This window comes from Artibeus jamaicensis, unplaced genomic scaffold (assembly GCF_021234435.1).
Source record: "Artibeus jamaicensis isolate MK-2021 breed Jamaican fruit bat unplaced genomic scaffold, CSHL_Jam_final contig_1998, whole genome shotgun sequence".
Lineage (NCBI taxonomy): Eukaryota > Metazoa > Chordata > Mammalia > Chiroptera > Phyllostomidae > Artibeus > Artibeus jamaicensis.
Window position 1 is genome coordinate 24,529,772 of NW_026521407.1, and position 12,478 is coordinate 24,542,249.

Here is a 12,478-nt window from a genome sequence, read left to right on the forward strand (position 1 = left end):
TAGGCAACTACTTCTTTCATACTCAACATACAGGTCAAATATTTTCTTACAACACCAGAAAGCTTCTACTGCAGGGTCACTGAAAATTCATCACTCACTTCCCTGGCTGTTAAACTTGCACTTTCAGAAGGACACCATCCAATGACAGCTCATGAATAAACAAAAGTAGTTCTTTTCCAAACTTAACAATTTAAAAAAATGATAGGTTAAGTTTTGAGTTCAAATTTTAAAGGTTATTTTTGAACAAAGGCATTTTTGTTTTTTACCCATGGGTTAATTATAAACCACACACTTAATTTAGGAATTTTAAACATTTATAGTACTTTTGCTTTCTTTGCTAAAGTATGTTATGCTTTATAGTACAACTCTTAAAAAGAACTTTTTTTTTGTTCTAAGTTATGAGTCCCGTGCAGTTAAGAACTGGATCTTAATAATCTGTGTTCTGCTTCAGTGACCAGGGAAAAGCAGAACACAATTTAATAATTACTGTTTGCTTCTACAACACATGCTATGCTGGGCACTTTACATGTATTTAATCCCATAATAAATATATAAATTAGAAATTATAACCTCAATTTTTCAGATGAGGCAAGAGGCTAGGTGACTTGGCCAAAGAAATTTTTATTCAGACTGACTCATACTCTTCAATATACTTTGCTCAGTTATTTAAAAGATAATTCCAAAATTAATTTTTCCACTTAGAAGTACCTACTTTGTAGATAATCAAAGAGTTGTGGACTTGAACTAAAAAATCATTTAGCAAAGTATTTGGTCAAAAAAAGAATTATATTTTTACCTGGGCTTTGCCTAAATTATGTTAGAGAAAATAACATCAATGTTTCCTGCTACCAACTGTGTGTGAGACAGTTGTAGATGTTATGTTATCTTATTTAATCCTCCCAATGATTCAGTAAGAAAAATGTCCCTCCAGAGGAGGAAATAGTGCTTCAAAAGTACAGTAGCTTGCCTAAGGTCACACATAAACAGAATAAACACCTCACTCACTTCTTAGGAAAGAAATCTCACTATGAGTAATTGCCCAACTGACAAGTTTCTCAGAACAATACAATTTGCTCTTTAGGGCTCTACTCTAAATATTTAAATTATATACCTAATCACATTACTAGAGAGCCTCAAGTGTTTACTTACAAACATTAATTAAAAGCATTCAAATCATATAGCTCCAAATTGTGTTTCAAAATAAGTTCTGTTAAAGTCATTTCTTAGTCATTTTGTGGCATGTTGCACTTCCGGAACCAACTATTGATAAACTTCCTCTTTTTCAGCAGAAACCATTTCAGCTCGCTAGAGGACCATTTTAAACCTAAACTGAACCACCCTCTGCTTTCTTAGCCAAATCACCAAAATGTCCAGTTAGAACAAGAAGTTAGCATCCTGCAAAAGAAGTTAACAGCTGAGGTAAGAAAACTTTCACAGAGGCAATCTGGCTTGATCTTTATATTATTTAAAATATATATTTAAAACTAAAATGATATTAATGCTTTAAACTTAAACTCTGGTAGTCTAAAGATGTCTATAACAGATTTTGTGATTTTTGTTGCATGGAATTAAAAAATACTCAGTGCTGAGCTTGGCTTGGAGAAAAAAAATTCACCTAAGTTTGTGTAGTATAAAATTTCACCTGGATTTGTTAACCTTAGTTCCATAATTAAAAGAAACTATAGCCATGGCCAATAAAGCTAAGGGCTAGAAATTAAACTAGAACCCATGAGATAGGACTGACCTTACAACCCCAAAATACCACTGTTAAAAATTTTGATTTGCTTCCTATAATTTTCCTATTCATGATATATCCATAGATTTAAATTATCTTTATTTTTAAATCCCCTTTAGTTGCCATAGTAAAAATGGTCACCTTCACTTAATTTTAAAAATAGCCAAGGGAGATTAGATGAGGTACTTGATTACCATCATTATATGTGCTTTATTTTTTATACAAATAGAATTTTATATTTAAGTAACAGTGATGACCCAAAAAACATGGCTCATTTTAAAATTCATTAAGACAAAACTGTTATGATAAAATGTAGGTATATATTCATATCATCTACATATTTATGTCACATTATCTGAGCCTTTGGTAAACAGTATAAAATAGATACAGGAAAAAAACACCCAGAGTAAATAACAGAAAATTGCTAATAGGCTTAAAAGGTGTCTACTCAGTGAATAAACTGGGAAATTACAAAGTAAATATCTTCAAAATAAAAATCACAAGAGTTTACATAGATTTGTAATATCAGGGGATAATAAATTCATAGTGAATGATAACTATATCAACGTTTCATAAATACTTATGACTTTCCCTTATATAAGTCCACTTTGAATTTCTTCTCCATAACTACTACAGAAGTTAGAAATATTACACAAGACTTGGCAATGTACTTTTAAAGGGTCAGTCCTAAATTTAGAGTTTAATAGTACTTGTGTTTCTCAACTAATTCCAATACAATTCTACTTAAAAGGAAATTATGAATTCTGAATAAGTTTGAATTTGTTTAATGAATTTATTTAAATATAAATCTAATCCATTTTTAATGTCCAATTTTTAAAAATCACATCAAATGTGACAGTTTATAGGCTAATCATTCAAGACTCCCATAACTATTTTTATGGCATCACAGGACTAAAATGGTTTCCTAGTAGTTCTTTTCCTACCCTTTACAAAACGCTACCTCCAAAAGTCACTTACATATCTGTTCCCAGAGAGTTCGCACCTCCCTTCTTCGTGAAACATTTCTATTTAATAGCTTTACTCTGAGAGCCAGTGCAGCCTGCACAGAGGGGCACGCCCTAGAAGGAAAGGCTCTGGTACAAGACTGACATGGTTTCTGTAGTGGTGCCACGGCTTAGAGCTGTGACATTCTGGCAAATTACCCGGCTTCTCTGTTGTCTTAGTATCTTTTCTGCAAGATGCAGATAATACCACCTTGCTCAGTAAAGTGGGATAATACTCAGGAAATGGTGGAAATTATTACTGATAGAAAATGGCTATCAAATATTTCTTATCATTAACACAGTTCAAGGTTAATTTCCCTTTCTGTTTTCCTCAAGATACAGCATTGCTGTTTTTTTCCTCTTATGGCCTAACTTCACTAGTTCGAGATACACTAATACTAATTTTTAATCTGTTATATTTATATTGTAACTTGTATCAAACTAACTGAAACTCAGATACTATTTTTGATACTGCTACCTACATTTGCCTTTTTGTCTAGGGTATGCTCTCCAAATCTCCCTGTTTCCTTGGAAAAGACAAAACATATTTCTTATTATGCCCAGCTTAACAGTGTTAATTTTAAATGCAGTACCATTTATGTACATATGCATTATATTTATGAGTGTATGTCTAATATATGGAATTCCGGCTTTACTGTAATTCCTGCTGAGTTAAAACAACTCACATTTTTTATTATTTAAAAAAAATTTTAAATTTCAGGAAAAGCAAGGACCAAAATCATACATTTAAAACTCGAAGTGCCAACCTAAAATAATGAGCAAATTATTACTGTATGAAAATAGACATATTTAGGATTTGCCTGAGCAGCACACTAGAAAAATGCTATATAGAATGTGCTTAGATTCTTTAGCATGATTAGGTGTAATTCTGGGTAGTGTGTGTGTGTGTGGGGGGGGGAGAATCTTAAGGATATTTAGAGCAGACTGGGAGAGACAACTAACGGGAGCATTGAAAAGTGGGTGAGTTTAAGATGGGTCATTCGAGTCTTCACCTTGGGAAGCCAGCCCCTCTGCTGGCTCCCTTGTACCACAAACACAGCGACAGGGAGCACCACTGTGTGGATACTTTAGGTATACATGATTTACTTATATTTATAATACAGGGTCTGGCACAAATAACACCCCTTTTTTACTAATAAAAAATCTTTTCTTGCAAAATCATAAGCTTGTAATTCTGTAATATAACAATATCACACTCAAGCACACCATGTGACATTTTAGGTGAAATGTTCAACTTGTTGGCCACCACGTGGGAGATATTCACGTATCATACCAACCACACTCAATGGCGTTACTTCCGCAGGACGCTGTACATACATTAAATAGATTTCCACACTGGTTATAACAATGGCCTCACTGCCTCTGAGCTAGAAAAATGTCAGTTTCTTCACTATTATACCCCCATTTATTCTTTTTAAAAATCCTGCTAACTCTTTTCTGAATTGCTGTAGAATTCTATCTATCACAGATTCAAGCACTCTGACGAAGCAGACCCTAGGAGGGTAGACAACTAACTGAAGCATGAAAAAGGGGGGAAGACAGGTAAAAAAGTAGAATTTGATTTTAATATGGTTGCGAAGCTTAAATGATAAGTAAAAAATATCATGTACTAACATGAACCTATCAAACCTGATCTTACAAACTAAACTGGATTCATAATTATGTTCCTGTTTGGGCTCTTTCCTTCCCTAATGCCACCCCTACCTCCCCTATTTTAGCTGATTGAGAAGAGGAACCATGTGGGCTTTTTTTTTTTAATTTAAGCAAAGTCACAAAAGAACATTTTTGGCTGAAGACAATTCATGGCCCACCTTTCTATTGCTTTGAATGGCATTTTTTAAAAACCAAAGGGCAACTCTGAAGAGTAACACTTGTTGGTGAGGCCTTTTCTTGGCAGGTGGCATGGAAATCTCTAAGAATAGCAGGTAGGAAGTGGAGAAATGATAACCACCTAGAAGTGATTCAAATCCCCATATTTATGCCAAGAGTTTCTAATTTTTTCATTGTTAAACCTTTTGGAAAGCGGATAAAATACAAATTTAATAACTTGGATCTCACCTTCTCTGTTTACATTCTGAAAGAAAATAAATACTGAAAAAGTGAAATAGAATGGAACAAACTTTACTGTGCCCCTAACATATGTGGCCCTTGTTGTAAAAGAATCAAAATACAGAAACATGATGCAGTTTAGGGGAGCAGGAAGAGCATATGCTCTGCAATCAGATGACCCTGGGTACAACCACCAGTCTGCCACTAACGGAGATGGAATACTGGGCAAACTGCTGAACACATCTGAATTTGTCTCTTTATCTGTAAATTAAGAATTCTTCTATCTTTCACATAGTCATCTAAAGGTTAAATGAAATAAAGTATGTAAAACACCTGGAATAGAACAGCACATAGTATGTTCTAGATGAGTATTTTTCTTTGTTCCTTTCTGCCTTCTTCAAGGTTCTTTATAATCTTGGTTGAGGAAGTAAGGATAATAAAAAGAAATTGTGAAAAGTAATACAAAATAAACATAATTATTTAAAAGACTGGAAGTATATAAGTGAAGTACATACACGAAGCGTTATTTAAAGAACCACAGAGACAACCACAACTAGAGGAACTCAGGGAATGACTCATTTCTCTGGGCGTGGCCAGTCCCAGAGACCGTAGTTTCTGAGGGGTCTTAAAGCTGAGGTCGGAAAGCTAATAAGGACTGGTTCGTACAGGCAGTCAGAGTAGGCAAAAGGATGGGTCTGAAAAAAAAAAAAAGCACACACTCTAAGTAGGTGAAAAACAGCATAATTAGAAGTGACTGATCAGGAAATAAAGCGTGTGTTAACAAAGTATGTAAGAAGTACATTCAGCTGAATGAGAAGTTTCAGTCAACAGATATGCATTGGTACCAGTTTTCAAGCCGGAAGAAAAAAATTCAGTTCAGAATTGTTGACAGCAATGGGGAACTGTCAAGGTTACTGTGAAGTAACCTGATCACAGGTGCTTTTAAGAAGATTAATTCATCAGCAGTGTGCAGGACAGTTTAAAGAAGTAGTATTTTTAATATATATTTTTTAAGATTTTTATTTATTTCTAGAGAGAGGGGATGGGATGGAGAAAGAGAGGGAGAGAAACATGGATATGTGAGTGATACATCGATCAGTTGCCTCTTGTACACCCACTACCAGGGAACATGGCTCCACAAACCAGGCATGTGCCCTGACTGGGAATTGAACCAGTGACCCTTCAGTTCACAGGCCAGCACTCAATACACTGAGCCACACCAGCCACAGCTAAAGAAGAAATATTTTAAAATTTAAGCTTGAAGTATTAGAGAAAATAGAATGTACAAGAAAAAAAATCACATGTTTTTCCCTATAAAATAGGGTAACCTGTCATTATTGTATACCAAGTAGCAGAAGAGTAAGCAAAGAAAACTCATACACTGAAAATCTATTTGCAAAAGGTGAGGGAGCTCCTCTTTTCCTTTTATTGTACCTTGCACAAAACATCAGATCTCTCTCTGACTGGCCTACAAATCACAGAAAAACCATAGTTTCTAAGCACATACACCAGGATCTAACACCGGGATTTTCCTTTCCCTACAGCAGAAAAATAACTGAGCAGTTACCACTCTTTAATGATGTGTGAAGCAAGAGTATACACACAGGGCTGAAAACTGTTATTAGTATGGCTCCTTACTTTAGAGATAAGACTATTGAGAAAAGGAGAGATTAAGTGACTCGTTCTCATGGTTAGATAAGAAATTAGGTGACGGAAGCAGAACTGGAGCTTAACTACCTCTTCATGTTTGAGCATCTACCATTTCCCACTAGAAGCCCTAGGTGCCTAACTTACACACACATGCCTTCTGTTCCCAGGCCTATCTGTTGTCCCCCTTGCTGGAGCACTTTATTTGCTTAATTACAGACCTTTTAAGATTCAGTTCCAGCTGAGAAACTTTCCCTAAAGCCCTCCCTGACTAGATTAGTTCCTCTGTGTATCTCCTGCATACCTTTATGAACAAACTCATCAATTTATTGTCATTATCATTATTACTACTTTGTTTCTACAACTGGAATCTCTTTTTTGTATCTTCTAAACCTAGAACAGGGCCTGACACAAGATGATGTTTATGAATAAATGAAGTGTATGGTGGTCAAGCAAAAGCGGGACTGCTTGACCATCTGGTAAGACAGACCCATCCAGATTCGAAGCTTACTTTAGGACTCTGTGCTGCAGACTCTGAGTTGAATAGAATCCTTAAAAAATATGAGGTTCTAACATAAAGATATAGTACTAAACACCAATGATATTGCAAAGATTACTTATATGATAGACTCTGTGCATAAGAAATGTATATAGGCAGTACTATTAAAAATAGAAAAGTTGGGAGAAGAGTCAGTTTTGAGACAAAAATGAAATCTGTTATTTTTGTTTTAGTTTTTAATCCTCATCCAAGGACATGCTTATTGATTTTAGAGAGAGAGGTAGGGAGAGAGAGGAAGAGAAACACTGATGTCAGAGAGAAACATCAATCAGTTGCATCTCATACACGTTCCAACTGGGGACCAAACCTGCAACCTAGGCATGTGCCCTAACTGGGAATCAAACTCACAACCTTTCAGTTTAAGGGACGATACTCTGACCAACTGAGCCATGCTGGCCAGGGCTGAATTCTGTTTTAAATGCTGAGTTTGTTGATAGTAGGATGTATACATGGAAATATCCACCAAGAAGTCATACAAATAGAACTAGAGTTAAGGAGATCTGGGCTGGATATATAGGTTTGGGAGCTTTGGCATAAAGGTGAGAACTGAAATCTTACAGATTCAGAATCAAAGAAAAATAGAAAAGATGAGGACTGAATAACAAGTACCAATATTTAGGAGGCAAGAGAAAAACAGAAGCTAGTGAGATTAATATGAAAGGAAGACTACTACAAAGAACTCTTTGAGTAGTAAGTGGTGAAGGAATAGTCAGTAGCATCAAATATGGTCAAGAGAGGGGAAAAAGAGAAAGGAAAGATCTTTGGATAAAATAATAGATGGTATCTGGTGTCCTTCAAGGCAGCAGGATCAATATACCTCAAGTCCTAAAGAGGAAAAAGTAGAGAGTACATGGAACCGATACACGGAGCCTGTGCATTTGAGAAGTATGGCTGTGAAATGAAGGACTGTAACGTAATGAAGCTGGAGGGGCAGCAGTGCCAAGTACAGACCTTCTGAAAGAGTTAAGAGAGAACACTGTCTATAAGGTTCAAATGCTGTTTGATAAGTTACAGCATATTCAAGAGTCATTTACAACGCTAGCTTTTAGTATATCAAGTCCAAATTAGAAATAATAAATACTTATCAGGTAGCTACCTACTTTATGCCAGACATCAAATGAGACCTAATTGTCTTTTTTTTTATTATAAAACCAGTGGGAAAAAGGAAACAATCTGAAATGGATCCCAAATATTTCATCTTCATCTTGTTTTGTGGACACCTGAACAATACATTTTTCTCACCCATAAAAGCAATTACAACAGAGAAGCAACCACAGTCTACTTTACTTAGCTCATCAGCGTCCTATGTCTTGGCTAATTCTCAAAACCCAACAGGGAATCCTTTGGGTCAACCAACACCAACTGCCAAAGTTTCTGCTGGACAACCAACAGCAGTTACCGCTTCTGGAAAACCAGCAGCACAAACTCCTGCTGGACAAACTCCTGCAGCACAAACACTTGCCTATAACACCACGGGGCAAGCAACACCAATGGCCAATACCTCCTCCCAGCAAACAGCACAACCTGTGTTCACTTCTGGCAGACAGCTATCAACATTTGCCCGTACTTCTGCCAGGCACCTGCAACCACTTGTCTCTACTTCCACTCAACAACCTCCATCTGTCGGCACTTCTACAAAACCAGTACCACCAACTATGGAAACTCCATTCATAAAACCAACGCCACCAGATGATGAAAGGCCACCTGGGATTACACCAGGATTCATCACAGGAGATACCAGAATCACACAAACCCCACGTAAAACTGATTACAATTACATAGCTGCCATAATAGTTGGTGTATTTCTGGTTTCTCTACTGGTAGCTACAATCATGATTGTACTATGCAAATGCCTGAGAAAACCAGTTTTAAATGATCAAAATTGGGCAGGCAGGTCTCCATTTGCTGATGGTGAAACCCCTGATATGTGTTTGGATAACATCAGAGAAAATGAAGCACCCACAAAACGTACATCAATTATTTCACTTATGGCCTGGAGACCAAACAAAAACACACTTTTAGCGGATGACTTAGAAATTAAGTTGTTTGAATCAAGCGAAAACATTGAAGATTCCAACAACTCCCAAACAGAGAAAATGAAAGATCAAGTCAATGGCACATCGGAGGAGAGTGCTGGTGGGTCAACAATCGGCACTGCTGTTTCTTCTTCTGATGATGTAGATCTGCCTCCACCACCTCCTCAACTCCTCGATTTGGAAGGAGAGGAGGGAAACCAACCTGATAAACCTGCAGTGACAATTTTATCACCTGTTCCCAACGATCCCACCAGTATCCCCCCATCTCTGGACCGTGTCGATCAAATTTGTGAAGAACATAATTCTGAGTTCAAACAGTCATTTCCACCTCCCCCTGACTCACCTAACTTGTCCCTACCACCGGAAGATTTTATGAAAACCCTGGAAGATTCCAACAATGAGATCCAATGTCAGGAGATCTCGATTCTTCCTAATGCTGATCAAGATCTCAATGAATCCCTGCCACCCCCACCTGAAGAACTATTATAGATATTACCGCTTACTTTTTAGCTGACTTTCAATCTTTTTCAAAGGGCTCTCTTTTGTTTGTCTTCATATGATGAAATATATTAAATGGCAACTGGTAGCCAATTTTTATTTTTATTCAGGAGCTATCCAAAATCTGCTCAAAGCCCATTGGCATGGTGAAACTTATTTTTTTTTAAATACAACAGTGATTTATTGGCTATAGCATCTTAACTTTAATGTAGAGTATATTTTACGTATGTGGATGGTATGTATATGTGTGAATAACTTAACCACTTTGGAATCTATGTATATTTAGTATCACTCAATAGATTTTTTTTTCCTGGAAAGCTATGTAACAAGTTACCTTGAATAAATAAAATTTTATTTTTCCATTTCAAAGTCTGAGGTGGAGGAAATGAAAAATTAAATACATACTCCAAGTTTTATTTATTGAAAAAAGATTTTATTTATTTATTTTTCAGAGATAGGGGAAGGGAGAAAGAGAAGAGAGAAGAGAGAGAGAGAGAGAAACACCAATGTGTGGTTGCCTCTCACACAGCACCAACTGAGGACCTAGCCTACAACCCAGGCATGTGCCCTGACTGGGAATGGAACTGGTGACCCCCTAGTCTGTAGGCCAGCACTCAATCCACTGAGCCGCACCAGCCAGGGTCATACTCAAAGTTTTAAACAAAACTCCTAGTTTTAAATTAAACTACCTCTAATGAATATTCTAAATTCATAGGGATGAGTGATTAAAATGTATTTTGTAAACAGGGACATGCATTTTATAAAAGGAAATAAAGAAATTTCCTTTTAGCTTTCAAATATGTTTTCATTTGCAAAACATTTTAAAATATCAAAATTGGGGGCTGAGTTGGAGGAATTTACTCTAAAAAAAAAACATGAGCAAGCACCATAAAATGGAGACATTTTCCTGTCTTATTAGAGGAGCCAAAGTTTTGAAACTAGCCTCTTGACACCTTAAGGACCCAAACAACATGAAATCTTACAAAGAAAAATAAAAAAATAAAATAAAAAAAAACCTCCTACGGCTTCATTTCAAATTTGGATGATTTCTCCAAGAAAAACAGATTGTACTGAAATGCAGATGGTTCTCAACTTTCATGAAACTCATACTTTAAACACTAGAAATTCTTTAACTACCTTTCTTATGCAGAATTTCATTTTTAAAAATTGATTTGAGAGAGACACAGAGAGAGAAACATTGATTTGTTGTTCCACTTGTTAATGCATTCACTGGTTGCTTCTTGTGTGTGCCCTGACCCAAAATTGAACCCACAACCTTGGCATATTGGGGATGATGCTCTAACCAACTGAACTACCTGGCCAAGGCCCAGAATTTAATCTTTTACCCATGACCTGACAAGTGATGAATCTGAGTTATCAGAGTAGGGACGCACCGCTCTTTGTCAAAGTCGAGGTGGCAAGTGCTCCGTGGCCTGTGCCTGTGGAGCCCTCGAAGGATGCCTGGGGCAGGGCCAGCTGCTTCACAGGCCCGAGTTCTTCCCCCCTGCCCCCCCCAACTCCTGTGGGAAGCAGTCACTTAGGATGAAGGGTGGTGCCTTATTGGTGAAGTTGGAACCTCTAGTAGTTCTGGGGTTTTCTGAAGAAAATATAGTATTTATTTGTAGTATGGTGTAGTATGGTGTAGTATGGTGTAGTATGGTAAGCTCCACCTTCAATAAAAACTAGCAGGCTTTTGGACATTAAATTTACATATATAATGTTTCTCTTTAAGTCTTTTAAACCATCCCTTACTGAGCATTAAAACTATTTATCTGCAGAAATACTTCCTTGAGCTGCTTGTTTTTCCTGAATAAGCATAATGTTTACTGCCACACTATGTTGTTTCTCCTCTGTCTTCTACGTTAAAAAAGTTTCTTTCAGCCCTGGCTGGTGGATTGAGCACGGGCCTGTGAACCAAAGGGTTGCAGTTCAACTCCCAGTCAGGGCACATGCCTGGGTTGCAGGCCAGTTCCTGGCAGGAGACGCAGGAGAGGCAACCATACATTGATAGTTCTCTCCCTCTCTCCTTCCCTTCCCCTCTAAAAGTAAATAAATTAATTAATTTTAAAAAAGTTTCTTTCATGTGTTTTTCAAACTTTGCACTTTCAAGGTACTTTACCTATCAGCAATCAGGAGTTTAAGAATTTCCTATTATTCTTTTGAATTTTAAGTATTCTTGTTACAGTAAGACATGTTTTTATATTTGGTCGGCTTAAACTTGCCTTAAATCATCATAATCTTTCTCATTTTACATATAAATTGCTCCCTGACAGGCTCTTTCTATACTTTTGCTCTTCTTTTTCGTCAACTTCTTTCCTGACCTCTTGAAGGATGGGTATGGAAAAATATAAGAAAATACCAAGGCTCATAAATAAATTAAGAATAGCCAATCTGTTCATGGTCTTGGCTGATTTCTTCAAACACGACAGGCAGCTATTCTCCTTCTGCTCTTTGTACAATAAAACAGACTACTGTTAGCAGCTGGTTTTTGTTTTTTTGATTCTTAAGAAATTCTCTGCCAAGGGGAAAATAATTCCTATTTACTTCATGCAATTTTTCCCAGCTGAGGTCAGTGGAAGCAGAGCAGCCAAACAGTGGTTATTCTTGCCTAATCAGCAGCAGAAAAAATTAGCAAGCTAATAAAAGAAATATAAGAGAGAAAAAAATTTGGAACAAAGAAAAACTTACAGAAAAGATTAAAGAACCAAGATCCAGAAGAGAAAGTTTATTTCATGAATATGGCAAAAGGACAAGGCACAGGGTCATTAAACGCAGACCGAATTACACACCACATCCCAGCGGTGCTCTCACCAGATCAGCATTAACCAGGTTCAGAAACCACCCTGACAACCAACCAGCTGAACCCCTTTTATTTGTTAACCGCTGAAAAAACAGGCCCATAGAGACCAAGTGACTGGTTTGGAAGTGG

General features: G+C 36.8%; 2 protein-coding genes across 10 annotated transcripts in view; one reads left to right on the forward strand and one right to left on the reverse strand.

Moving 5' to 3' along the window:
* NF1 (neurofibromin 1) overlaps positions 1–12,478 on the reverse strand; it is a 234,233-nt gene that overhangs the window by 57,137 nt on the left and 164,618 nt on the right. The gene's annotated exons all lie outside the window — the stretch shown is intronic.
* On the forward strand, positions 1,330–9,860 carry EVI2B (ecotropic viral integration site 2B). Of its 2 annotated transcripts, none has more exons than XM_037146805.2 (2): positions 1,330–1,419; positions 8,171–9,859. In XM_037146805.2, the coding sequence occupies exon 2, from the start codon at positions 8,194–8,196 to the stop codon at positions 9,538–9,540; it is 1,347 nt and encodes a 448-aa protein (XP_037002700.2). In that variant the 5' UTR covers positions 1,330–1,419; positions 8,171–8,193; the 3' UTR covers positions 9,541–9,859. The 2 variants fall into 2 exon arrangements, with proteins under 2 accessions (XP_037002700.2, XP_037002701.2); XM_037146806.2 differs by lacking the exon at positions 1,330–1,419 and adding an exon at positions 4,241–4,302 and having other exon boundaries at positions 8,171–9,860.